At 58.9% G+C, this 26742-nt stretch overlaps 1 protein-coding gene across 7 annotated transcripts in view; it reads left to right on the top strand.

The window, feature by feature from the left end:
* Positions 1–26535, top strand: part of CABIN1 (calcineurin binding protein 1) — a 168670-nt gene extending 142135 nt beyond the window's left edge. For all 7 annotated transcript variants that reach the window (XM_063085901.1, XM_063085903.1, XM_063085905.1 and 4 more), the window contains 8 exons: positions 10884–11047; positions 11856–11952; positions 12458–13138; positions 14602–14676; positions 18505–18787; positions 24285–24428; positions 25641–25867; positions 26000–26535. In XM_063085901.1, the coding sequence (XP_062941971.1) occupies positions 10884–11047; positions 11856–11952; positions 12458–13138; positions 14602–14676; positions 18505–18787; positions 24285–24428; positions 25641–25867; positions 26000–26143 (1815 nt within the window). In that variant the 3' untranslated portion in view covers positions 26144–26535. The remainder of the gene's footprint in view (positions 1–10883; positions 11048–11855; positions 11953–12457; positions 13139–14601; positions 14677–18504; positions 18788–24284; positions 24429–25640; positions 25868–25999) is intronic.
* The last annotated feature ends 207 nt before the right edge of the window (positions 26536–26742 follow it).

Raw genomic sequence — 26742 nt, 5'->3', positions numbered from 1 at the left:
CGGCGCCCTGCACAGCGTCAGGTGGGCGGTCGGGCCGGCCTGGGCGGCGGCGCGCAGCGCACGGGGGTGGCGGGCGCTGGTGGATCCCGCAGACGCGCCCGCGCAGCGAGCCCCGGGCTAGCCCAGCCCAACCGAGCCCGGGGCCGGGAGCTGGCGCGCGGGAGCGTGTGCTGCGCTGTGCGAAAGCGAAAGCCGCCCGCCCGAGCAACTTCGCGGCGGAAGGCACAGACGAGGAGCTGCGCGGTGCTGCTCCCGGGCATGGTGAGCGGGCCGCCCGGCCGGGTGGGCAGCTGCGCCCGGGCGGGTGCTTCCCTTGCTATAAATAACCGCTGTGCGGGGGCGGGAAGATGGTACCAGCGCTTTGCAAACGCCGGCGCTCTCAGAGCTCGGTGCTGGGCCGGGACCTTGCCCCGCAGCAGAGTGGGAGGAGGGGTGGGGTTGGGGGTAGGGGTTGTGTGCGGCACGTGGAGGCGGGACTAGCCATCGTGGAGTTGGCGGCCGGGCTCTCCCCACGCACTTGGTGGTTTGTTGTTTCTGCTTTCCCGAGGAGTGGGGGTGAGGGACAGCCCGGCAGTTCTGGGGACCTAGTGCACGATGTCTCATTTGGCAGAAGAGGCTGGAAACGGGCTGGCGCCAGCTGCAGACAAATTGCGGGCTTCCCCAGCCACTGCCTGCATCTAGTACTCATTACCTGTGGATGACGTGGGGAATCCCTTTCCCTCCGTAGCCCAACCTGGACAGCCAGAACCGCCCGGGGAGGGGGGGCGGGGAGGGGGGGGCGGCGCCGCGAGGGCTCCCCTGGTGGCCTCTGCACAACCCTGCGGCCAGAAAGGCCAGAACTGATGGGTTTGTGGTAGAAGCTGCAGGAACTTCCTGCCCCCCCGGGGTGTTTAATCTGCCCTGCCCCTGGGGCTCCCCTCCCCCAACTTTAGCTACTCAGGGCATCAGGAAGGTGGGGAGCGGCTGACCTGGAAACTCAGTTCTGGCCCCTCATGCTTCAGGACTCCTGAATAGGGGCTCCAGGAGTAGGAATCTGGGCCAGGGATCAGAGTGGTGCTGCACAGCTGGTTTGGCTCTGTGAATCTCGCCCTACACCAGCGCAAGTGGGGTGGGGTGAAAAGAGCCTTGTAGGCTGAGTAGTGCTATAGTCTCAGCTCCCTGCTGGTTGGCTGCCATGGAATAAGTCCCATGTCCTACCCCACCCCCACGCCCCACAGCGAGGTATAAGTGAAATCAGGGTTGGAGAAGTTGGGCACCCTGTGAGTACCCTTGGTGCCATGAGATGAAGTCAGCCCCAGAGGTTCACAGGCACCAAGCATCTCTGCCTAACCCATCCCCTCCCCTCTCCGAGTGGTCTTGTTGTTTGGGTAGCTTGTATGGGTTTGTGGTTGACAGGTGTCTTCCCCAAGACTATGGAGGATCTCAGGGCATACAGTCCAGATTTCATCCCATTTTTGGCTCAGCTTGGGGTTGGACTGTAATACTGAGGCAGTCCTGGAACCAGCAGAAAGTTTTTGTGCTTCTTTGGGGATAAAAGGCCTCAGCATCCTCCCCACTGTAAAGCTTCATCACTCTAGCTCCAGCCACCACTAGGCAGCTGTTCCTCAGTTCGCACCAGTCTGCTCCTACACCCTGTGCCCGCTGCTCCCAGGAACAGGATGCCAACAGGCTCCCCGCCCTCGCCTGTTCTGAGCACTGAGTCACCAGTGTGCCCATGCCGGGGAGCAGGGGGGATGTAGGAATCCCTCTGCTAGGGCAACAGGCTCTCCCTTGGGTGCTCACAGCACTGTTTTTTTACAGGGCTGTTGGAGCTGAGCTACTCCAGGAAGCCTTGTTCACCCATCTTTCTGTGTCCATATGGGGCTGGCTTGAGGCTGGCTTGGGGCTGGGAGGGCCCAGGAGGGCAGGGCACTCACCCATTCTGTTAAAGCAAGTACCTAGGCCCCGCTTCCAGGAGACCAGCCTGTTGCCACTTTCCCACCTTCTCAGTCCCCTCTGGGTGATTCATCCCTAGGAGAGGGAGACAAGCTTCACCGAGAAGGATGTTCAGCCCAGTATTCTTCATAAGAATCCTGAAGCTTCAGACCCAGATGCCCCACCAGTAGCCCACTTCACTCTGCAGTGAAGTGCTCTGTGGTCATTTTAAATGATGTTTTTGATGAGGTAGGAAAATGTGCGTGCTCTATTTACCGAGGAAAAAATCAAGATAAAAATTGCATGCTCCCTCTGCTCAGGACACCCTGGGTGCTGGGGTAGACTCTAAGGGAGTCTGTCTTCCACCCCCACCTCAGCTGCCCATTTTTTCATCTGCTTGACAGAGGCTGCTTCTCTGACTCCTGCTCCTGTTCCATCCTGGCTTGTCTCTGACTTTTCCTGAACACTCCCAAAGTCCTTGCTCTCTTAGCCCATTCCTCCTTGTACCAGCCTCTCTTCTATCCCTGGTTTGCTGGGGAGCTGGGCCCCCCCAGCACCCTCAAAAAGGGCTCATCTTTGGCAGAAACTCCCCAGAGCCTGCTCAGGACTAGCCTAGATGTGGCACTGGGGGGACAGAGGGGTAGGAGATGCTCTCCCTTCTCTCATGGTACTTGCTCAGAGCTGCCCTGGGGCTGCACTGAGGTCAGAGTGATGTGGCTTTGACCTGGAACATTCCTTCTCTGGGCAGTCTGTAGGCAGACCTGTTGGGCCATTATCCCTGTCTGCCTGGCCCTTCTGGTTCAAGCAGGTGGGCTTCACTTCCCTCTAGGGGCTTTGGGAGCTCCCCTGAGACTTCATCTCACCTCACAGGTCATGAGTCCCCCAGGAGGCCAGGCTTTGTTCAGAGGGCAGGAGGTGCAGGAGTGAGCAAGAGAGATGCAGCCTACCTGCCTGCCTGCCCATCCGCCCCACGGCTGGGCAGCTAAGAGTCCAGGAGGTGGCGGCAGGGCAGCTGTTCTACCCAGGGCTCAGGCCCTTGGGACTGGTGCTAACATCAAGAGCTAGGGGTAACCCTATGGAAAGCACATGCCCAGGCTGGGCCCAGGAAGATCCCATTCAGACTCAGATCCCTTTGGATTGGGCAGCCTAGGAGAACTGGAGCAGAGAGAGTCTACTGCATGAAGCAGACAGCCACCTGCCTGGGTGCCCACCTGCTCCCTGGTCAGGCTGCTGACACCTCATTGCCTTTTCCAACCCTCGGTACCTGTGCACAACACCTACGTGGCCCCTTTGTGGCCTTTCTGGGTGCCCCCAGGTGTGGTTACTCCCTCTTCTGCCCTCCTGTTTAAGTCTCACCTGGAATCGTACCTGGTCATGGCCCCAGGAATGTCAGAGTGGGGAAGGGGTGGCATCTGAATCCTGTGGGGTTGGCAGCAGGGGATAGTTGGGCAAGGCCAGCAGAGCCTTGGGAAGACCAAGGCTGGAGGCCATTTCCTACTACAGAGGCCCAAGGGACTGATTATGATGCTCTAAGGCACCTGTGGTGCCAGTGGAAGATGCTGGCCACCTATCAGCCACCCCTCCTGTGGGCAGGCATTGCAGTCCCAGCTTACCAGGTATTAAAAAGCAGCTGGCTCAGAACTGAAGTGATTTGGCATCACTATATATGTTCTTTGTTCTCCGTGCCTCCACTTCTACATCTGTAAAACAGGAATTAAATTGCCAACGACTTATTCCTTTTTGATTGTTAAGCAAGGGCGGCAGGGAAAGGCCTGAGGTGGGTGAGTCTGATTCCTGTGCCCTGCTCCCACTTTAGGGTCACTGAGCAGCCTTGGGCAGGTCATCTGAACTCAGTTTCCCTCTCTGGAAGATGAGGGGTGAGTTGATTGCACACTCAGATTGTCCCTGCCAGTGAGCGTGTGGAATGAATCTCTGAGTCCCCACTCAGCCCCACACCTGAGCCTGGTCCACTGTGTAACAAGTGCATGCCTCAGGCCTGAGTGCGGCTCTGACTGGGCTATGCCTCTTGCCCTCCATTCTTTCCTGCTCTGGTATTTCCAGGGGCACTTGTTTTCCTGGGTGGCGTTTGCTCATTCCCTTGGAAGGGGGAAGGCTCTAGGAGGAGCCGTGGCTGAAAGGTAGAGTCCGCAAACAGGACAGATGGGACTAGGAACCTCTGGCTCAGGGAGCCCCGGAATGGCCTTGGGCTGTGCCATCAAAAATGGCCTGAGCAGTGGCCCAGCAGAGGGCAGTGGGGTTTACTATAAGAACCAGGACTGTGTTTGGATCTGTGGCCTCAGGCTGCCGAGCTTGGAGTTGGCCCTGGGTTAAGTAAAGAGGCTGCGTCCAGCAGCCCTGCTGGTGTGCAGGGGGCTTGGGGTCTAGGAGTGTGGGTGGGTGGTCCCTTCCTGCCCAAGCCAAGGCAGTTAGGGATTGTGGGTTGGCCAGCGGAGTCAGGAATCTGGGGGAAGAGGAGCCTATGGATCCTCCAGGAATAAACTCCCCCCCAGACCACAGCATGCTGGAGATGACATGAGCTATGGGCCTGGGCATGGCTTTGGCCTGGTGGCCAGGAGCAGTGGCCATACCTGCAGGGCCTCTGCCATCTGTTGCCTCCCTGGGGTGCTGCCTGCCAAGACCATGGTGACTTGAAGTCACAGCCCTTGGCCCTCCTTCCCAGGCACTGCCCTTCCCCCGACATCCAGCCCCCCTTGTAAGTGGACAGTGCATTTGTGGACAAGAGTGCAGGCTGGCCCGACAGTACCTCACCACCTCCACTTACCCAGCTCTCAGCTCCCCCGGGAAAGTCTCCATGAATCTCCAGGCTCGCCCCAGTGTGGGACTCAGCTTTTGAAGCTCTGTTTCCTCAAGAGCAATGGGAGGATGGTCAAGTCTTAAGGCTGCAGGAAGGGTTTGGTAAGTTGTATCAAGCACTCGGCTGGGAGTCTGGGGCCCCATAAATTATTCAGGTTGTTAGAGTCTGTCTCGGTGACCTCATCTGCCAGCAAGGAGCCCAGACCACTCTGAAGGGTCAGGGGGTTGTCTGAGATGCTCAGGAAGAGGCCCTTGGCACACAGGCGGAACTTTGAGCACAATCCCAGGGTTTTTTAATGCTCTGAGGCTGCTGGCGTGCTCTCCCAACTGCCCGCAGCTCTCCAAGCAAACATTATTATCTCAGCCACACTGGCCACCAGGGAACCCAGTGCTGGTGACACCAGAACCCAGGAATGGAAGAGGGCAAATCCAAAGATTGTATGTGTGCCTGCGGAGCCAGGAAAGGAGAGGCTAAGGCAGGTCCAGAGCAACAGGACCAGAGGACAGCCAGGCAGGGGTGCTGGGGGAGGACCAGGAGGGGGCCTCTTCAGGGCAGGCCCGTCCCAGACCTTCCTCATGGAGTCTGTGCTGACCCTGGCTCCCACTCCTGCTCACCTGTCTGTGGTGATGCCTTTCCTTGGGATTCTGTGGGGTGTCATCCCCTGGGGCTGGCCTCCCTCTGTCTATTCTCACCCAGTCCTGCTCTCAGGCTCTGCTGCCCACACCCCGCTAATCAGGCCCTGGCTTAGCTCTCCCTCAGCACATCCCAGCATTCCCTGAGCCTGCATCTCTGCCCTCTGGGGTGGATGTGGCATGTGGAGCCTGGCCACACCCCTTCCTCCCTTGTGGGGCCATGGTGAGGAAGGTGGGGTATAGCAGGAGCTGTCCCCTTCTGAGGGCCTGTCCCTTACCTGGGAGGCCCTCCCCAGAGCCCTGCTCACTCCGGGGCTTCATAGCCCTCCACAAGCATGGTGTGGCGGGGAGAGGTCTGTTTTGGTTCCTTCCCCTCTCCCCTGTGGAGGATGGGCCATGTCCAGGTCGTCCTGAGGCTGCTGCATATGTCATTGGTTTGGGGGCTCCAGCTGCAAACACAGAAACCTAGCTCCACCTCGCTTAGGCAAAAAAGTTGGTGGCTTGCATGTCACCCTGCTGGCTTGAGACTCTGCCTGGTGCCTCCACTCTCTCAGGCCTGCTGTCCCTGGAGACCAGCCTCCTGGCCACAGGACACCCCACCCTTGGGGGTTATGTCTATCTGCACACAGCCCATGTTAAGGAGAGGAGGGAGTGCTCCCAAGGGCTCCTATTGGGAAAGGGAGGCCTGTGGGTCCTGGGCCCACTAACTAGTTAAATCTCAGCACCGCATTCTCCCGAGTTTTTTTTTTTTTTTTTTAAAGATGACCGGTAAGGGAATCTTAACCCTTGACTTGGTGTTGTCAGCACCACGCTCAGCCAGTGAGCTAACCGGCCATCCCTGTATAGGATCCGAACCCGGGCCTTGGTGTTCTCAGCACCGCACTCTCCCGAGTGAGCCACAGGCTGGCCCTAACTAGTTAAATCTCTATGGCTGCTGGGTTGGCCTCAGGCCTGGCCTGACCTGGGGGTGGGGAGGGGACAGGCCCATTAGAGAAGGGCAGGGGATGGCACCCAGTTGGTGGCAGACAAAGACAGGAGCCCCCATGTGGGGGAATGTGAATGAATTAATGGGGAATGAATGAATGAGGGCACAGAGCCAGCTAGACCCTGCCCAGGAAACATGCCATTCCCCACCACCATTATCAGGGAAAAGTCAAGCAAGATGCCACAGTGAAACAGCAGCACATGTAGAATACTGCTTTTCAAGCCTCTAAAGGCTGGCTGGGGAAGTTGGAGAGTCACAGGAGTGTGGGGGTGGCCAGGCGGCAGCAGCAGCTGTAGTTCCTTCTGGTTTTCTATGGACTCGCCGCCCGATTTGTTGGTCATCCATCCTTTCCGAGTTTGGTTGTGTCATGTTACAAAAGGAAATGGAAGGAAGATAGGGCTGGAGTGTGTGGTGCAAAATAGACCTGTCCTCCCGCGTGTGTTTGTTAGTGTCTGGGTGCTCCGGGAGGTGTGAAGGCGAGAGGCCTTCATCAGGCCGTGCAGCCACTGTGGACAGAGCCCAGCTGCCTGCTGGTTTCTACTGCTGACACCTTGTCCGTTGGGAAGTGGGTATCAAGAACTTTTGTCTAGTGTAGGTTTCTTTCTCTCCGTACATGAAATGTACTGCTGCTGCTGTTACCTGCCCCATGTCTCATGTGTGGCCTTTCTGTGGACATCAGGGTGGTCCTTTCCACCCCACCCTCTCCTGGGAGGAAGGGTGGAGCTGCCTTCCTCCCTCTCCACCCCAGACCAGGAGATCTGGAGGCCCAGCAGAGCGTGCCTGGCCCAGAGAGGTTGGCAGGCAAGGGTGGGAGCCTAGCCCCAACTGCAGTGGGCTGGTGACAGAGGACAGGGAGAGGGACAGGGCATGCAGTTTGGCCAGCACAGCCCAGCTGCTTCTGGAGGAGAGTCCTACAGGCATTCCGGATGTTCTAAGAGGGGCTCAGGATGAACCTGGGGCCCTGCCACTGTATCCTGGGGGTATTGCCTTGCTTCAACCAGCAGATGACAGCTCCTGCCCCAAAGTGGTAAGGGCAGGCCGCCCCCAGCCCCGCTCCAGTTCCAGGTGGAGCTAGCAGTCCCAGATTATCCCGTTTCAGGTGACTACATGGTAGACCCTCCAGGAGATTTTCTCCACATGCTCATTGGCTCATTTTGGCATATCCCACCCCATCCCCACCCCCACCCCCACCCTCGCCACACACAAAATAGGTAAAGGTACCATGTCTTTAATCCCTGAACTAGGCAGCAGGAGTTTGGAATCCCTGTGCAGGGGTCCTGCCCATGCTCCTCACTATCTGCCAAGTTTTCTGTGTCCGTCTGGCCCAGCCTGCAGAGGGCCAAGCGTGGTTTTATTGCTGGCAGTGCCTTCTTGGCCCCCTTTTTCATGGGAAAGAGGTAAGCTGATTCTTGCCTGGTCAGGTGAGCCCAGCATGTGCTGCTCATGACCACAGTGGTGTCACCTTGTAGTAATTATCTATTAGGTGAGAGGCGCCATTCATCTTCCCTGCAGCCCCCACCCTCCCTAGCGTGGGGCTTGTGTGCACACTCTGATCTCTGAAAAGCATTCTGTTTGCTGTGAGCAAAATTGTTTCCCAACCGCCCTGTACAGCTCAACATAGAAATATCCGTCAAAGGCCTACAGGGAGATGAGGGAGCTAGCATTCCGCAGATGGGGGCTTCTGCAGAACCTGTGCCCTTCCAGGAGGCAGAAAGCCCTTCTCAAGCTGGGCACCTCACCTGCCCTGCTAGGTTTGTGTCAGGGCCCTGGGGACCCAGAGCTGAAGCAGGACTACTCCTGGCCAGGACACACTGCCAGCCACCCCTGACCGTCTGAGGGGCTGACCTCGAATCGTCTTGGTGGGAGTCAGAGGAGGGCAGTAAATCAGGAGGGCTTCAGAGAGGAGGTGACATCACAGCTGGGCCTGGGATGACATAGGAGAGTTGGCGGGACAGAGGAGGTGGGAGGGCATCGACAAAGGCTCACAGGCATGAAATTCGTGGCTTGTGTCAGGCTAAAGGGTGTGAGGGGGCAGTGAGTGGCCAGAGTCGAGAGAGGAGAGATGGAAGGGCCAGTGGCTGTGACCTCAGCCCCTAGAAGGACAACCCTGGGGCTCTAGCAAGTCTAATAAGTAACCAAAGATGAAATGGGCTTTCTCTAGAGGTGGCAAACTCCCCAGTGTGCAGCTGTGGCAGGTGTCTACCTGGCAGAGTGTGGGGAGACAGGTGAGGCCCAGGCACCCTCAGCCCGTCTGGCCCCAAATGCCTAGAAGCCTCTCGAGGCATTGGTGTGGTGTCTGAGGCCTCCAGAACCCCCATATCTGTCCCTCTCCTCTCCCAACTTGCCCATGCCTTTGGGAGGAGCAGGGCTGCTTCCCCTGGCCTGGGGGGACACTTCCCATGGGAGGGTCTGGAAAAGTCAGCACCCCTCTCCTCACACACCCACCCTCCAAACACAATTTGGAGAAGCAAATGCAGTTCTTTTATTCATCCTCCCCTGATGGCTTCCCAAGGAGGGCAGGTGGAACCCCTACCTCTGGCAGCTTTTGAGGGTCTGAGCCTGGGTTGACGGTACGCTAGGAGTGATCTCCGACCTGGCCTTTGAGTCTTCAAAGGCTCTATGGGGGAATTCAGTGAAATTCAGTTGAGCATCTGGAACAGAGCGTGCCCCTCTGTGCCACCACCAAGGAGTGAGATCTGGGAGTGGCAGGGTCACACCCAAGTCCCCAACTTGGTGTGTGGCTCTAGGCTTTTCCTCTCTCCCATCTGTGGAGAGGAGCTGTGAGAGCCAGCAGTGGGGGATGGAGCAGGGTGTGGAGGCTTCCCTTAGTAGGCTTGTTGAGATTTTCCTTTCTGTCCTCGGAGCCATGTGTGTGTGGTGAGAGACTGTCTCTGAGCTCTGCCCCTTAAGGCTGTGTGATTCTGGAAGAGTCACTCCACGTCTCTGAGCCTCACGCTGCTGGGCCTGGGTGGCAACAGGGACCGTGCCTTCACTGCCACTGCCCTCACACTTGGGCCTCACACAGCCCTGGGAGCAGAGGGGCAGGGTGCCAGGGCCTGGGGCCCTTACCTCCCCACACTGCCAGGACAGCTGCTCGAGAATATCATCCTCATGCCTCCCAAGCAGCGGCTTTCATACACTGCTGCAGAAACCATGTCTACCTCGTAGGAAGATGCAGTGTTGGTATTTGCAGCCCTGGGTATGGATGGCCTCAGGCTACCAGTTTTGTTCTTGTTGGGCATTCTGGGGTAGAAGGTGGCTGCCAGCCTCCACACAGCCCCCAGCCTGCCCAGTGGGCCCTCTGTGTCACCGTGTAAGACAGGTGCTTGTCTGTCTGGTGACCCCATATGGAGGCCACGGGGGCTTGGAGTTGAGGGTTTTAGGCCCCTCTCAGGCCTGAACAGCTCAGGGCTAGAGGTGCCCTGGCTTCCCTCCAGGGACTGCCGGAGCAGGGTGGGCCCACGCCTCTGTGCAGGCACTGTGAACAGTCAGCAAGCACCCGTGGGAACAGGCCCTAGGAGGGGTACGGCCTGGATACCCTGCCGTAGTCCCCTTGGCTGGTGGCCCAGGTCCCCAGAACCCCATATTACAGCATGATGTGGGCCAGGTCCCTTGCCGAGGAAGAGGCAATATCACTTGCAACTTTGGTCTATTCTAGGCAGGGATTTCTCCAGGGTGTTGGCTGTGGGGACCCACTTGCCAGCTTCTTCCAGGCTCCTGAAGTCCCGTCCCAGAGACAGGCTTCCTTAATATCTGTTCACTTGTCACTCATTCCCTAAGTCATCTGTGCCTTCTCCACACCTTGACTGGACCTCGAGTGGGTGTCATTTGCCATGCTGGCCACCAGGATACCAAAGGAAACCAGACCTTGTAGCTGGCAACAGGCTAGGGGTGTCCAGTGCCACAACAGGTTAAGCCCAGGATGAGGGAGATGGTAGGAGACTCCCCAGACAGAGCTGGCCTTGCCCTGGCTCAGCCCTCACAGAGAAGTAGGGAGAGGGAGCGGGGGTTCCTGTCAGAGCAAACTGCTCCAACAAGTGTGGGGGCAGTCCTAGGCACTGCAGATGATTCTCTGGCCACTGCTAGAGGGGGCACGTGAGGGCAGGGCCCAGGCCAGAGTCCATCTAGCCCGAGTAGCTGCCGGAGGGTCACCACAATTCCCCTTTGACCCAGAAGTTCCATCTCTAGGAAGTGGTCCCATGGCTGGGGCCGCACCTATGCACAGGGATACGCACTGGACTGTGCGTTGTCTCCTTTGAGCAGGCTCTATCCAAGTGCCACTCGTAGGGGACAGATCCAGTAAATGTGCAACACCGCCCTACAAAAGAGGCCACGGAACAATGAGTGTATCATTGGCTGTCATTTATGAGGGGGAAACGGGTGGCAGTGGCCACACTCCTGTCCTCCTTGGGATAGTGAGAGGGGTCTGAGAAGCGCCTGACTTGGGCATTGTCTTTTCTGGCTCTGTGGCAGTTTTCAGGGGACCCCAGGCAGGGGTGGCAGCCCTCCTCATGCCCATCCCCTGTCCATCCCATAGGGCATCTGGCGGATCCCCGTGGACGAGATCGACCGGCCGGGCAGCTTTGCCTGGCACATGAACCGCTCCATCGTGCTGCTGCTCAAGGTGCTGGCCCAGCTCCGGGACCACAGCACCCTGCTGAAGGTGTCCTCCATGCTGCAGCGGACCCCGGACCAGGGCAAGTGAGTGCAGCCAGTCACAGGCAGAGCCTGGTGTGTGGCCAGTCCCCTCTTCCCCCTGCGGCAGTTCTGACAGTGAGGAGCCGTGAGGGCATGGGTCCCAGTGTGCCCATGCAGGCCAGGCTCTGCGCTGCTCCATCCTAATGTCTGCAACCTAATCGACCCCACCCTGCCTGCCAGCACCCTGGGGCAAACACAGGCTCTTTGCACTGAACTTGGTTTCCACATTGAGACTCTGGACCACCTAGCCTTTCCTTTCCTCCTGCTTCCCCTCAACTTGAGTCTCTCAGAGGTGCTGTCAGGTCGTGGGGAAAACAGATGTTCAAATGATACCCCAGGTGAAGGCCAGTAACAGCAGGCTGGGCAACGGGGGAGGGGGGCCTGGGCCTCAAAGATAAATAGGAATCCCTCTGCCAGAGAGGGTGGGCCAGACAGAACAGAGGGACATCCGCTGCAGCTGCCATTTGTGGGGGTAGTGAGGGGGATCCCAGGAGAGATGCAGCTCAGACGTGGACAGGCCTGAGGGAGAGGAGCTATAGGCCCTCACCAGCTCTCATTGAGCCCTGCCTCTGGGTCTCAGGGCCAGGCCAGAGGGCCCAGGGCAGCAAGCCGGTGCCGGTTCAGAGACCTGCTGGTTAATGGAGGGAGGAGTCTCAGGGAGGTTTCTGGGAGAGCAGACCCCAGCAGGTGGGCCCTTGAGGAACAAACAGGTATTCTCAAGGCAGGAACAGGGCGCAAAGCCACCATCCGGCAGTGCTATGGGGTGTTTGACATTTGCCTGTCCTTTCTGACCACCCCTGTGTGACCGCAGGAAGTATCTGCGAGATGCTGACCGCCAGGTGCTGGCGCAGCGGGCCTTCATCCTCACTGTGAAGGTGCTGGAGGATACGCTGAGCGAGCTTGCAGAGGTACGTCGCCTGCCACCCCTGTCTCCTTCAGGGCCCGTGACCACACTCCCAGTTTCTTCCCAGGTGCTGGTCCTGATCCCATCATTTGTAAACCCTCATGCAGGTCCCCATGTTCCCACCTGTCACATGGCGCCTGTCCTGCTCCCCCTAGGCAGGGAAGGTCAGCCGTGACAAGGAATGCACAAGCACTTAGTGAGGCATAGATGCACTTGGTGGCTAACGAGAGTAATAGTGACTCCATGAGGCTGAACTCTGTGAGCAGTACGCCCTACCCAGGGCACAGTCCCAATCCTGCACCCAGAAGTGCAGAGGAGGATGGTCTTCCCCAGGCAGGTCTCAGGCCCAGCACCCTCCTCTGATAACAGAGGCACAGCCCTGGCAGGTGTTTAGAGCCAGGGTGGTGTTGGGTGGGAGAGGCCTGGTATGGGCAAACCTGGTGCCCAGAGGTGCTTTGTTGCAGTGGAGACACCAAAGACACAGAGACTTATCTTTGGTTTCCTTGTAGGGTTCAGAACGCCCAGGGCCCAAGGCCTGTGGCCTCCCAGGAACCAGGATGACCACTGACGTCTCACACAAGGCCAGTCCTGAGGATGGACAGGAGGGGCTCCCCCACCCCAAGAAGCCCCCTCTGACTGATGGCTCAGGGCCAGAACCTGAGCCAGGGGGCAAAGTGGTTCCTCTCAACCACCGGCCTGTGGCCATGGACTCAGGAGACATTATAGACCAGAGCGGGGAGCAGAAGGAAAAGGAGAGCCCCCGGGCCGGGCCCACTGAGCCCATGGACACGGGTGAGGCCGCTGTTCGACACCCAGACTTGGAGCGGGTGCCGCCCCCGCTCCCAGGCCGCTCCCCAAAGGATCGGGGCCCTGAGAGTCGGCCCACTGAGCTGTCCCTAGAGGAGCTGAGCATCAGTGTCCGGCAGCAGCCCACCCTGTTCACCCCAGCCCAGCCCACCCCTGCCCCCACTGCCACTACGACTACTGCCACAGGGACCAGGGGGGTCAGCCTTCCTGAGGAGCCACCTCCACGGCCCAGCCGCAAGAGGAAGCTCCTGGAAGACACAGAGTCAGGCAAGACGCTTCTCCTGGATGCCTACCGTGTGTGGCAGCAGGGCCAGAAGGGCATGGCCTATGACCTGGGTCGCATCGAGAGGATCATGTCTGAAACCTACATGCTCATCAAGCAGGTGAGCAGGTAGCAGGTGGCCCTGGAGGAAGCTTGTGTGCAGACTCACCCACAGCCCTCTCTTGGCCTTTCTGTTCTCAAGGAGGGTCATTCCCAGGCTGTCCAAATGTGCCAGGGCCTATGCTTGGGCGTGAGGTTTAGATGCTGTTCCTACCCCATCCCTGCTGTTCACTTTTCCTACCTTTGAAGTTTTCTACAGTGAGCAGGCAAAAGAAAACAATGAGCTTTGATCCCTATATGGGATCCGAACCCGTGGCCTTGGTTTTATCAGCGCCATACTCTCCCAAGTGAGCCACAGGCCGGCCCGAAAAGTCTATACTCTCATTGGGAGTAAAAGTTAAAAAAAAAAAAAAAAATCTATACTCAATCTTAAAGGAAAGTGAAACCACATTACAGAAACTCTATCAAATCCAGCACAGGGAGACAGGACCCCTGATCCCACTGTGATGCGGCCTCTGGGCACATTTGAGGGCTCTTCCTTCAAGACATTTGCAGCTGTCATCTAAAGGTGGCTGTAGTACCCTGAGTGTGACCAGAGAGGCTACCACTCATCTTATTTTGCCTCCCCCCAACTTTTTTTTTTTTTAAATGTTATCAGACACATACCATTTTCTATACTAAAAATTATCCCCATAGGAAGAATCCCCAGAACTTCAGTGACTGGCTCAAATAGGATGACCATCCTGATATACAGTTTTTTCCCAAATCATGTCTAATCAAAGTGCCACTTTTGAGAATACCTCACCAGCACCCAGTATTAGCTTTCATTTGTTTTTGTCGCTAATAACTTAGAAAAAGTCCCAGTGCTGCTTTCCTTGCTGGTGGGGGGAGCCCCTCCCCTGCCGTGCTGCTCCCCTGGACTTGCTCAGCAGTGTGTGGCCTTGCCCACTGCTCATCCAGGGCGACCCCCACACCTCCCCAGTCTCATACCGAGACTATGCCTTGGGCTTTTGGTCTCCAGGACACATTTGGCATGGTGCAGGGCCACCACCATCAGATCTGCCCACCATGCAGACCTGGGATTCCAAAAGGCCGCTCTCGGATCATGGCCCTCCTTCCTGCCTCTGGGGGCAGGTTCTGACTCGGAAGCCTCCCCCATCCCTTAGCACTTGGCCTCAGCCGAGTTTGAAGGCTTGATTAGGGCCCTGAGACCCCCTGCCAGCCTCAGTCCTTGAGGACACAAATAACTCCGCCACAGAAATAGATGTGGTGTGGCCAGACAGTCCCAGAGGGCAGCTGGGTCCGGTCCTGGCACCTGCACCTGGTGCTGTTGGACCTTGGCCTGCATGCCTACCTGAGAGGTGGAGGAGTACCTGCCCCTGCTTCCCAGGCAGGGCGAGGGAATGGGTACCTGAGCTACAGGGCACCCTCCTAGGCTAGTCCGTGCTGCCTGCGTGAACAGGGCTGGGATGAGGCTGACCAAGGCAGCCTGGGCCCCCTGACCTTGAATATCTATTTGCTCAGGTGGATGAGGAGGCTGCACTGGAGCAGGCTGTGAAGTTCTGTCAGGTCCACCTCGGGGCCGCCGCCCAGAGACAGGTAAGTCTGTGCCAGCGTCGTTATGCCGGGCCTGTCCCACGCCAAGGCCCCGGGCTGTGGGCTGAGAGGCTGGTACACTCTGGGACTGTTCCTGTGGTCAGTGTGGACCCAGGGGAGATAGGCAGGAGGCAGCTGAGCCTCAGACCCACAGTGGGGGGGCCTTGACGGGGCCTAGGCCCAGCTCATGTGCATGCGTGACCTGAGGGGTCCCCTTTCCTCAGCTTCCTTTTCTGTAATTAGGGAGGATGGTCCCGAACCAGCCAACTTCACCTGGAAAGGTCATTGTGTTAGGAACAGAGATGGAGGAAGTGATGTTCAAACGAGGCCAATTAGGAGCAAAGGGGCTGTGGCTGCCAGGCAGGGACACAGCCTATACTGGGACCCCCAAGGGGAGGGCGTGGGGAGTGGGGGAGACTCATCCTCAGAGGGGGTGGGAATCCTGGTGCTTCTTTGGCAGGGAGGGAGTGGGGCAGCAGCATGGCTCTCAGGTGGAGAGGACGGGGCTGGTGCAGGGTCAGGCAAGGACAAGAGGGTCAGGGTGATGGCTGGTGGTTGTGGGGAGTGGAAACTACGCCTGGGCAGTGGTCAGTAGTATCTTCCCCTGGGAGGGCCCTAAGCTAGGGTCGAGATTGGATTTGTGTTAAGTGTGAGATTCTTCAAGGGAATAGGCAGAAAGGTCAGGAGGCTCCCACCTGGAGGGAGGTGCACCTGAAGCATCACTGTGGGCCAGAAGCCAGGAGAGCGCACAGGCAGGGCCAAGCCTCACCCGGGCCACAGGCACAGGGAGGAGACTGGGGATTGGACAGCATAGTGTCCAGGAAGGAAAGTGTTCCCAGGGGCCTGCCAGTCAGCCGGGCCAGAGCAGCGAAGATGGGAACCCACCAGATCTGGGGGCCTGGGGCCAGGGCTGTTCTTGAGGGGTAGTGATAGAGCAGGAGGAGGTGAGGGGTCTTCATGGGAGAGGCCCAGCTTGAGGAAACTTGTGAGCAGGATCTGGCTGTGTGGAAGAGTCCTGGGACTGTGAAGATGGGAGGGGTGGGATCACAACTCATTGGAGGTTATGTGGGGGCAGGTGCAGGTATGGCAGGCAGAGAAGCAAGAGCCTCCTGGTCAAAGGGCATTTTTAGGTAGATGCAGCCTTCTATCCCCAGGGATGACCTGACTGCCCCAGACTGCGTCTTCCAGGTCCCCCAGTAGCCAGATGGGCTTCCTCTCAGTGGAATGGGGCATCGGGTAACCACCTGCCGCCTGGGCTCTAGGTCTGAGGAAGCCCCAAGGGTTCAACTTTGACCAAGCAGGCTGTGGGCCAGACAGGGGACACTCTGGGGGGAGTAGGTGGGCCTAATCCCCCAGCTGAGAGCCAGAATTCTTGTCAGAAGGATGTACCCCAACCCACCAGCTGTCCCCACCACTTTATTGTTGTGCAAGTAGCCGGAGTTCGCAGCACAGCTGCCATGGCTCCCCATGGCCCTCACCACAGCCTCTCTGCTCCATGGGACAGGAGTAATTGCTGGTGCCCTGACTTGGGCCCAGGCCCACAAGGGGACCCCTCCTGCCACCTCTGCAGGCCCAGGTGGGGTAGGTGGAATGTGGGCAGTGACCACTCAGGAAGGAGGAAGGCTTTTTCTGACGCTGACTTTCAAGGTGCTTAAAATGATAGACCCACACAGCAAACCCCTAAACACCTTCCCCTTCCCTGGCCTGCGGAGAAAGGCATGCTGAGCTGGCAGGAGCAAGGGCAGGGAAGGGGCCCATTTCTTAGATGAAGAGACCGAGGTCAAAGAGGACCAGCAGCCTCTTTGGAGCTGAGACACAAGAATATTGGGGTCCCTGAGGGGCAGGTGGGCAAAGGTTTCTGTCAGTGACCCTTGAAAAACACATGCTGGGTCATGGGGGTGGCCAGAGCCAGGGAAGCTGGGTCCTTACCTTTTGGGTTGCCTGCTGCTGGGTGACATCAGGCCAGGCCAGGCCCCAGCAGTCCCTTCCTGGGTTGCAGAGGAGGTATAGGGAGAGAAATCCCAGTGGGGTGGGGACGTCTTCCTAGAGGCCACATTTCTGGCCCCCGACTCCCACCCTGGGCCTGCAGTGGATGCTGCTGTGGGCCGGCTATTCTCCTCTGGTCCTCTCTTCCCTTGAGCCCAATCTCAGGAGACCATTTCCTGCCTCCTCTCTCTCCCCACACTTTGTACTTTTATCCCCTTCTCCCAGGAGAAGCCTCTTGAAGGTTCCCCTCAAGCCCCCTGACGGGCTCCTCTATCCTTCCTCACTGCTTCTTGTCCATCACAGTGCGGGCAGGCAGCTGAGGCCCCTCCGAGGGCCAGGGGAGGCAGGGTGCCTGCACCCCCAACCCCACAGGACCTTGTAGCCCCTGCACCCAGCTGTAAGCCACATTAGGAAGGACAGGTGGGACAGTCACAGCTGTCCTGGACCCACCTCTGACCAGCACTGGGGAGGAGGGGACCATGGCCCTCAAAGCCCACTGCTCCTGCCCTTCAGGGAGTGTCCATTTTGCCTGCGGCATGCCTGGTTGCCATGGCAGCCCCGCGCATGCCTGGAGGGTACTCTGGACATAATTAGAGGCTCACTGCCGTCACCCGCAGCTGAGGCCCACTCCTGAGCGAGGATAGGGACACAGCACTCAACTTCTCCTGGTGTGTCTGCCCACTCTGCCATCTGGGCTGCGACACTACCACTGGCACTGCCAGCGGCCCCCAGGGCCCCAAGAGACAGGTCTGTTCTCCTACCCTGCCCTCCCACTGGATATGCTGTCCACAGCAGAGAGCTGGGCCAGCCCGGGGCTCATCCTGGACACCTACTGCATGGGAGAGTCCCCAGGGGCCTGTCCTGCACCACGTGGAGCGGGTGATAGGGCATTTCAAGCAAAACAAATGTGGAAAGAGACTGGGTCATTGGTGGAAGCAAATTGCCCCCCCATGCACCATGGTGCCCTCCCGCAGGCCTGTGACTTTCCCACACTAGCAGGGATGGGGGGTCCTGCGGGCCCCAGGATGAGCCAGTGTGATAGTACAGTGGGCCTGGTGCTGAAGGTGTGAGGGTTAGGGGTGTGGCTGCCAGCCCCCCAGCTTTTCTCTGAGAGGTGGCCTCGGGGGTGCCCTGCCTTGCTGCATACTGTATGGGTGCTGTGAGGAGGGAATAGGAATGACCCCGTGAAAGCCCCAAAAGGGCCTTGTGGCAGAGGGAACTGTGTGGACAAAGACTTGGTGGCTTCTAAGGGCCTGACTAACTGGGAAACAAAGGCCTGTGGCAAGGGAGCTGTCAAGACCAGGCTGCAGGCAGAGGGCCTTCTTGGCCAAGCTGGGGGCAGTGTTGGACACTGTGGCTGGGGGTTGCAGCAAGTGTTAGCCTTGAGCCCGGGGAGCATGGGTAGCAGACTCTTACAGCCTCACCCCAGCTCCCTGGGGACCCTCCCACTAGTGATCCTTGGGAAGTCGCCCTCCAAGACTGGCCACCCTTTCCTACAGTCCCCAGATCTGGTACTATACCCCTATGCCTAGAGTCATAGCTGGACACAGTTCTCCCAGGCTGGTGCCCCGGAATGTGAGGAATGTGAGGGGGAGGCCAGCTGGAGGTTTCCACTGAGTCCCTGGCTGTGTCCTGGTATCAGCATTATCCTGATGGGGTACCTATGAACCTTGGTGGCAGCATTGTGGGGCTCAGAGAGTGATGCTGTAAAGACCGTGTGGACAGTCAGTCCTAGGCCTAGACGGGGTGTCCTATGGGACAGTGAAGGTGGGCTGGGGTGGGGCAGGGCAGCATGGATTCAGGGCTGCCCAGCCCGCCTTCCTCACCTCTCTTTTGTCCTCACAGGCCTCGGGGGACATGCCCACCACCCCAAAGCACCCCAAGGACAGCCGAGAGAACTTCTTTCCTACAGCAGTGGTCTCCACAGCCCTTGACCCTGTGCTGGCCGACACGCTCCAACGGTCCAGCGACATCCACTCCAAGCCTCACCCTGCACTGGCTGCTGCCACAGCTGTCATCACCAGCCCTCCCGCACCATCGGCCTCCACCCCAGACCCGTCCAAGGACCCTGGGCCCCCCCAGCCACACAGACCTGAGGCCACCCGTTGCATGGCCTCCCTGGGCCTAGGTGAGTTCCATCCCCATCCACCCGGCGGCGTGAGGGTGGGAGGTGTGAGGCCTTGGCACCTGCCACCAGCTGACAGCAAATCCTGCTCCCTGTGTGGATAATACGGGCAGACAGGATGTGGGGCGTACCCAAGGTGGGTCAGTCACTGGCAGTGTCAGTGGCTTGTCCCAGTCACAACATTGTGCATCCATCACTCTCTTAACCTAACACTCGGTGCCTCCATCTCCCCATCTGTAAAAGGGGTTGGTGAGGAGGGAAGGAGGAAGCACCATCATCGATGTGTTTGCTGCTGACATGGTTTTTCCTCTCCTTACAAAGCTTTATGATTAATAGGAAGGACAGTTTGGTTAGGTAGAAGGGAAACTAGCCTAGACCACATCTTTCCGTGGGCACTGGGAAAGGTCCTGATCCTGGGCATGCTGCAAGGCCACTAGTGCCAGCTTCAGATGCCTGTAGGCAGTTCCTGGGTGCCATGTTGTGCTGGGTGCAGGCTGGCAGACCTGCCCCTGTGGGCAAGACAGGCAGAGGCCAGCCAGAATGAGGGCAAGGGCAGGTCAGAAGGAAAAGGACAAGCACGCAGGTAGGAGAGGGCCTGGTTGGCTCCATCTGTGAGAGCCCTTGTTTCTTCTAAAACCCAGGATCCACTGGAATGGCAGCTGACAGGCAGGGGCTTTCCTTGGAAGAGAGGGCATTGAGGCAGCATCTCACAGGCCACTGAGGAAGAGGGGTGTGGGCAAGGTGCCAACCCCTTCGCTGGTCCAGGCGCACCTCCAGCTCTGGCAGCTGTGATTCTGCCAGGCTGGGCTTAGCCTGGGGCTGGGCAGGCTCCACCTACCACTCAGGGCATGGGGACCTTCCATGTTGGTTCCCAGGACCCCAGGACAGTGGCCAGGCTCTGAAGATCCTGTAACAAGACAGGGATGTTTCATCTCCCTAGCTGATAGGGCCCCAGTAGTGACCAGCCTGGTCAGTGGGTTCCCTGTGCTCCCAGGGGGCATCCGGGGATGGACTGGTCTCCCTGACCCTCTGTTTCCGGCCCTCCCCCTGCTTCCCCTGCCCTGCTCTGAGGATCCTGCCTGTGCCCTTGCCCAAATCCCTCTGCTGGCCCACTGCCGGGCGCCTGCCTGCCCACACTGAGGGTCATCCCTGAAGGCTCGTCTGTCCTCCCCATTGCAGTCCCATGGTTGAGGGTCACATTCAAGGCTGCCACTTTCAGCCATGTAACCTTGGCTGTGTCATTTCTGGATCCGTCTGCACAATGGGGCAGCCACCCTGGCAGTTGTGCCTGATATGAAGGCAGGCCTGAGAGCCCCCATGGGTGCACTGCCCAAGCAGGGGCTGAGTGGGAGTCCTCTCTCTCAGCTCTTTCCCATGGCTTAAGTATCAGGTACTGGTGTTTCACCTGAGGCTGTCCCCAGTTTGCTTTGAAGATCCTGAAGGTGTAGGGACCCTCTAGCCCAATTTGTTACAGTTGTGGCCCTGTGAGACAAAGAATCACTTAATCAGCTCCTGTGGTCATTTGTTCTGAGAGGAGCCTCAGAAGTCTATAGGACAAAGCAGTGGCAGAACTGTAAGTGGTAGTCCTACCGCTCTATGACCTTGGCAGTTCCTTTTCCTCTCTCTGCCTCGGTTTCCTGCATAAAGTGTATATAGTAGCTTTACAGGATTTAGAACAGTGCCTGGCAACTGGAAAGCAGAGACACAGCATGAGTTTGGTGGTACTGGTCATTTCATACTGCAGCAGCGATGGGAGCCATGGCCGAAGAAGTCGGTCGGTGTCACTGATTCCCGCATTCCCGCAAAGACCCAGTTCCTGTCCCTCCTTCTCAGGCTGTCTGCCCTCTACCTGCCTCATGCTTCCAGTATCTTGTAGTTTCTGAGGATCAGGGATTCAGGAACACCTTAGTGGGGTGGCCCTGGCTCAGGGGCTCCCTTGCAGTCACAATCAAGCTGCTAGCTGGTCACCCGAGCACTCTCAGGTCTTGTTGACAGCCTCAGATCCTTTCTGGCTGTTTATCAGAGGCCTCAATTTCTCCCTTGTGGGCCTCTCTGTGGACAGCTGAGTGTCCTTGTGTCATGGTGGCTGGCTGTCCCCAGAGCCAGTGATCCAACAGAGAGGACGAAGGAAGCACTACGTCTTTTTTGTTTTTTTTAAAGGAGCTTTATTACACACAGTCATAAAATATGGGAGGTGCCATCTCTGGGTATTTTTCTATCAAATCTTTACTCGTTTCACAATCCTTACAAAACAAGACAAAAGTGCTATTCTTGAACATCAACATATGTTGGAAGCCACAGCGTCTTTTGTAACCTGATCTCAGAAGCAACTGACCCTACCGTTGGTCACACCCGCCAACACTGGTACAGTGTGGGAGGGTTTTTCAGGGGAGTTACCTGGAGTCTGGCCCTTCATTCCCTCTCCTTCTCACCTGCCCCACCCCCCAGCAGGCCAAAAACTATAATTTGCATCCTTTTCTCCTCTGTTAGACCTAGGGAAGAGCGTGTGTTTCCTAGTGTACCTTCTTCAGTCTGGAGAGTTGATCCTTTTCTGTTTCCTTTCTCCAAACTAAATTAGCCTTTTGCCAGGATGGAACTCTTGAACAACACTGGGGATAGGGGCAGCCCTTGGCTGAGAGCGTGCGCCAGCACAGGCCTGGCAGAGGGGCATGCTCCCCACCCAGCCCACCCTCCACTTCTATACCTGCCTGCCACATCTGCGAGCAGATGGCTTTTGGCTGTGTTGGGGTCAGTGTCTCTGTGGTTCTCAGAGCTTTTTGGGGTGGTGTCAAGGCCAGGCTGGGACAGATACATCCCCCCAGAACCCCCATCCCACAAACTCTAGAATGGTGCGAGCACCAGGAAGGAGCCGGCCCCCAGCAGGGTCCAGTTTCCCCCAGCATGACAAGCTGGCAATGTTGCAGTGGCCCACATCTGCCACTTCTGGTGACGGCAGGGACCTCCTTCAGAGGCACCCAGTGACTAGAGGGTGTGCAGGCCTGGAGCCGAAACCAAGACTGCAGCATGAGCCTGGGAATAGGGGCTGAGTGAGAGCAGACTTGAGGATGGATTCTCCCAGGATGCCGTCCTGAAGGTGCTAGAGAGCAGGAGGATGGCCACAGAGGGGACCTTGATGGGCACCGTCCCCAGGGCAGGGGGCCCTGCCTCCCCACCGGGTGCCCCTCATACCCAGGGCAAAAGAAAGCAGCTGGCAGCGTCCAGTCCCAGCTCATCCTGCCCACTGTGGCCTACAGATGGACAGGGTGCTCTCTGCATCCCTGATCCCTAGCGAGGCGCTCACCCACCTGCCCAGGCCATACTGACTAGGCCATGGCCCCTTGAAGCAGATACATCCTCCAGGGACCTCAGGGTCAGCCAGGTCACGTGTGTCTCCCCCAGAGGGGCCAGACACTGCTCGTTCACATGTTTATCTCCTTGTGTGCCAGGTGTCTTCCCCCCACAGGCCAGGACCTGGTTTCGTGGGGGCTCTCCAGCAGCTAGACAGTACCAGGCCCATGAGTGAGGGATGGTCTGTCCCTCTGAGGCAGTCAGGCCTTTTAGGGTAGGACGAGTGGAGCCGGGCACAAGGGTGCAAAGGGCACTCCCACCAAGCAGGATTGGGGAGGGCTGGAGTGCCAGCCTCACGTGGGTCCTGAGAAGCCAGGCCTGGGCCCTCCCAAGACACCAGGCCTTGGGGACAGCCAACCCAGACCTGGGGTCCAGGCCATGAGTCTGCCCTGGGGAGCAAGGAGAGTTGCCCTGATGGCACAGGTTTTCGGTCTGGCCACCTGCTTCCCACAGACAGAAAACCTGAGGCCTGGGGGAGTCAGGGGAGCTCCAGGTAGATCCCCTGCCCCTTAGGCCCACACTTAGTCTTCCTCAGAGGGTGGCCAGTGTAGCTTTGGGTGGGGGGGAAGGAACCACCCGACCCAGGAGCACCTGCCTGCACTTCCGAGTTCTCTGCTAGACACCTGCACAGGCTGTTCCTCCTCCTGCTGGCAGCCCCCTGAAAAGGAAGGCCTGGGAAAAGCCTGGGCAGGTGCTGGGGCGGAGCATCAGAGGAGGAGCTGGCCTGACCCCTGGCCCCTCTGGGGGCAGCCTCCATCTATCATGCTAGCCCCAGGCCCTGCCCTGCCACCCAGCCTGTGCTACTCAGGGCGCAGCTGCATGCAGGGAGTGTCCGGCCAGGTCAGACAGGGCGTTGCCACCTATGGAGAAGCCTGGCCTTGGGGCCAGGGGCTGAAGGAGGTCCTTCTTGGTAGCTGTGAGCCCAGCATGTGAGCCCTTGTCCTGCCTGCAGGAGGTAGGAGGTGGTGGCTGGGAGGTGCTGGACCTGGGAACCCAGACCCTGTGCCCATGACTGCTAGGCAGCGAGACTGGAGCAAGGGCAGGAGTGGGCCACAGGGCGGGGCTTGAGACAGGGCCTTGGCCAGCCTGGGAAGGCTCCATCCTCCTCCTCCAGGACCTTGGCAGCTGCCTGCTGGGCCCCATCTTTGTCCCAGGAGCTGTCACTCCTGCCTGACCAAGGAGGAGAGCCAGCTTCCCTGATGGAGAGGAGGGAGGGTATTCCTGGCAGAGGAGCTTGGTGGGGGGATGGGGAGCTGGAAAGGCGGTGGGGCGATGGCCAGTGGGGTGGGAGGTCCTAGACCTGAGTAAAAAGGAAGAGGAGAGCCACGCAGGCACAGGGAGTGGTGAGGAGGCTGGAGGCAGGGCCAAGGGAGGCCTGGGACGCATAGGACCAATGCTGAGTAATGGCCTGGCTGGCAGCCACTGGTGTAGCCTGTGCACCTTGGGCCCATCTGGTCTTCGGCACAACTGAGGTCAATTTCTGGCCGCTGCCTCATGCCAGGGAAGAAGTGGTCTGGCCTGGCATGGTGTCGATGTGCCATACCACCCACTCTGGTCCTGGTTGGGTTGTTTGGTTTTGGTGCTGACTGGGTTTCCAATTGCCACTCCTATGAGCTAGAGAGGAGAGTTGACACCTCCGCTCCCGTGTGTCCACCTCTCACAGCCGTGATGGTGAGTTATGAGGGGCCAGGCGTTGCACAGTCTCCAGCGTGGCCCCCCATGTCAGGTATACAGCTGTCCAGGGTGGGCAGTAAGCCCTCACCAGTGTCCACTTTGGGGATGAGTGGTTTCCTGTCAGTACCAGCGTGGCCCCACCATATGCCTGTTCCAGAGGAGCTGGTCCCCCGGCCAATCCTGTGGGTTAGAGAGCCACCTCAGCGCAGGGTCCCCACATCTGCCACACTCCCTGGCCAGGTGTCCCAGGGCACAGCTCATGCCTGCAGTGGGGCACTGGCCAGTGGGGTGGGAGGTCCTAGGCCTGAGTAAGAAGGAAGAGGAGAGCCATGCAGGCATCGGGAGTGGTGAGGAGGCTGGAGGCAGGGCCAAGGGAAGCCGGGGACACAGGACGAATGCATAGGAGCCCACGGGGGAGGGGTTCTGCCCCATGAGGTGGGTGAGTACATAACCCTCAGCTGGCCTCGTGTCCTCACAGAGGGAGAAGAGCTGGCAGGAGCAGCAGAGGAGCCACGGCACAGTCACCAGGTGAAGACAGCCCCTGCGGGTCCCTCGGCAGAGCCGCACTGCTGGCCAGCAGAGGCCGCCTCCCAGACAGGCACAGAGCCCACCTGCAGCCAGGGTAAGGCGGGTTGAGAGCAGCCCAGCCTCAGACCCCACAAGGCTGCCTCCCGGCTGGCAGCCTAAGTGGGCTTCCCTGCAGAGGCGCCTGGCCTGGAAGGGCAGACCTGGAGAGTGCCAGTGGAGATGAAGGGTAGCGGAGGAAGAGACCCAGGCTGAAGCTTGGTGGGTGGATCACTGGGTCAAGGGCTGGGAGGAGAAGGGCCCCAGCGCCTCTCATTCTGCCCCTGGCTTTACATGGGTCCCAGTGAGAGCAGGCAGCTTGTTCAGGCCTCATGGCCATCAGCCCACTTCAGAGCCCAGGCTGAGCCCAGATGGGGGCTGCAGAGTGGCAGGTGTGTACCCAGAGGAGCTTGGGCCCTGTGACTGAGGTGTCCAATGGATGTCAGCAGCAGGCAGAGGGGTGGCCAGGTTGTGCTGGGCCAGACAGCCATCCCCATTGGCAGCCGAGTCAGATCCCAGCTCCAGCACTGCATGCAGCCTGTTCCCACCAGCCACCTTGACCAGTCAGACCCCTCAGGGACTGCTCCTGGCCAGGGCGTCCCACAGACCACTCAGGACGGACGACAGGACTGGCACCAGCCCTCAGGGACCAGGCATGGGCTCGGAGTAAACCCCGCTCCTTTTAAAGCCATGGGGCCACAAAGGAATGTGGAGAGGCCAGCCAGGCTCCCAGCTCACACAGCTCCCCAGAGGCTGCCAGGCCCCAGAACTGCAGCCTGCAGCCACCCGTCTGCCTCCAGGTTCTGGCCAAGTGCAGCCCCTCGCTCACCCTGGAGCATGAGGAGAAAGTGGACGTCCTGGGGCAGGCTTAGTGTCCCCCCTGAGCATGGACACCAGGAGCATAAGCATGCTAAGATGGCTGCAGGGGTGCAGGACCATTCCTGGGGCCTGCAGAATCCCTGGGAATTCCCTATGAGGCCTCCCTATGTCCTGGGCCCTGGGCTCCTGGGTGGGGGTCACAGTCCCAGCACCCTATGGCCCAGAGCCACATTCAATTTCCTACAGGGCCTGAGCCTGCCAACCAGCAGAGACAGCTTGGTATGGTGGCCCAGGGCTAGCGGGGCCAAGAGAAGCTGCCCTCGACCTGAAGTAGCAGAGGAGGCTCTCTTGCTGCTTCCATCTTCCATAGGGGAAACTGAGGCCTTAGAGAGGGACAGGCAGGCCCATGAAGCTGCAAATGAGGCTCAGCTCCCAAGGTCTGCCCCCACAGCCTCCAGCTCCAAAGTCTCCAGTGGTGGGAGTGCCCAGCCACCTGAGGGCCACCAGGGCAAGGCAGAGCCCAGCCGGGCCAAGGCGCGCCTCCTGCCCAACATGCCGAAACTGGTCATCCCCTCAGCTGCCACCAGGTTCCCCCCTGAGATCACCGTCACGCCGCCCACCCCAACCCTGCTCTCTCCCAAAGGCAGCATCTCGGAGGAGACCAAGCAAAAGCTGAAGGTGACCACGTGTGCCTGGTTTGGGGCACTGGCGGGGGCAAGGGTTACAGGGGCCTAGGCAAGGGTGTGGATTATGGGGGGTCTGGGGGAGCCAGACGCCCCTGACCAGGGCCCTACTTGGCCCTGTCTGCAGTCGGCCATCCTGTCTGCCCAGTCTGCTGCCAACGTGAGGAAGGAGAGCCTGTGCCAGCCTGCCCTAGAGGTCCTAGAGACGTCCAGCCAGGAGTCCTCACTGGAGAGCGAGACAGATGAGGACGATGACTACATGGACATCTGAGGACAGCCATGCCCTGGGGGACCAGCCAGGCCTGGAATGCCCCTCAGCCCAGACCTGGCAAGGCCAGAGGCCCACATGGGGTGCCATTCCTTATGCAGCCCAGGCTTGCCCACCCCCCACCAGCATCCTCCCTGCCCACTGGCCAGGGCTGCCCACACTGTGTGGGAGTCCAGAGGAGGAGGAGCCCATCTTAGCCACGTGAAGGTGGACCGGTTACGATCTGTACAGCAGGGAGGGCATCCTTTTCTATGAAATGTTGACTTTGTAATCGTGCCCACCCCAGCCCAGCTGGCCATGTCCACACCTTGGCGCTGGGACGAGCCGCGTTCTGCCCATGTCATGGTGGAGTGGTCATTGAGGACTCAGTTCGCCCTACACACCCCCTTTTTTCTGGTTTCTTTTCTAATAAAGATGGAACAGGTTGTCTTTGCCTCTTTGCTCTCCCCGTGCGGCATCTGGGGTAGGGCCCAGGGCCTCCCTCAGGGGATTGCTGTCCCCAGGTCTCTGGACCCCTCCTTTCCCTGCAGGGCAGAGCCCAGCCCTTGGGCACCCCAGGGACCAGCCAGGAGCCTAACCAATGACCATAGGCTGGGGGCCAA

Source organism: Cynocephalus volans, chromosome 2 (assembly GCF_027409185.1).
Source record: "Cynocephalus volans isolate mCynVol1 chromosome 2, mCynVol1.pri, whole genome shotgun sequence".
Taxonomy (NCBI): Eukaryota; Metazoa; Chordata; class Mammalia; order Dermoptera; family Cynocephalidae; genus Cynocephalus; species Cynocephalus volans.
This window is presented reverse-complemented; position numbering and strand designations above follow the sequence as displayed.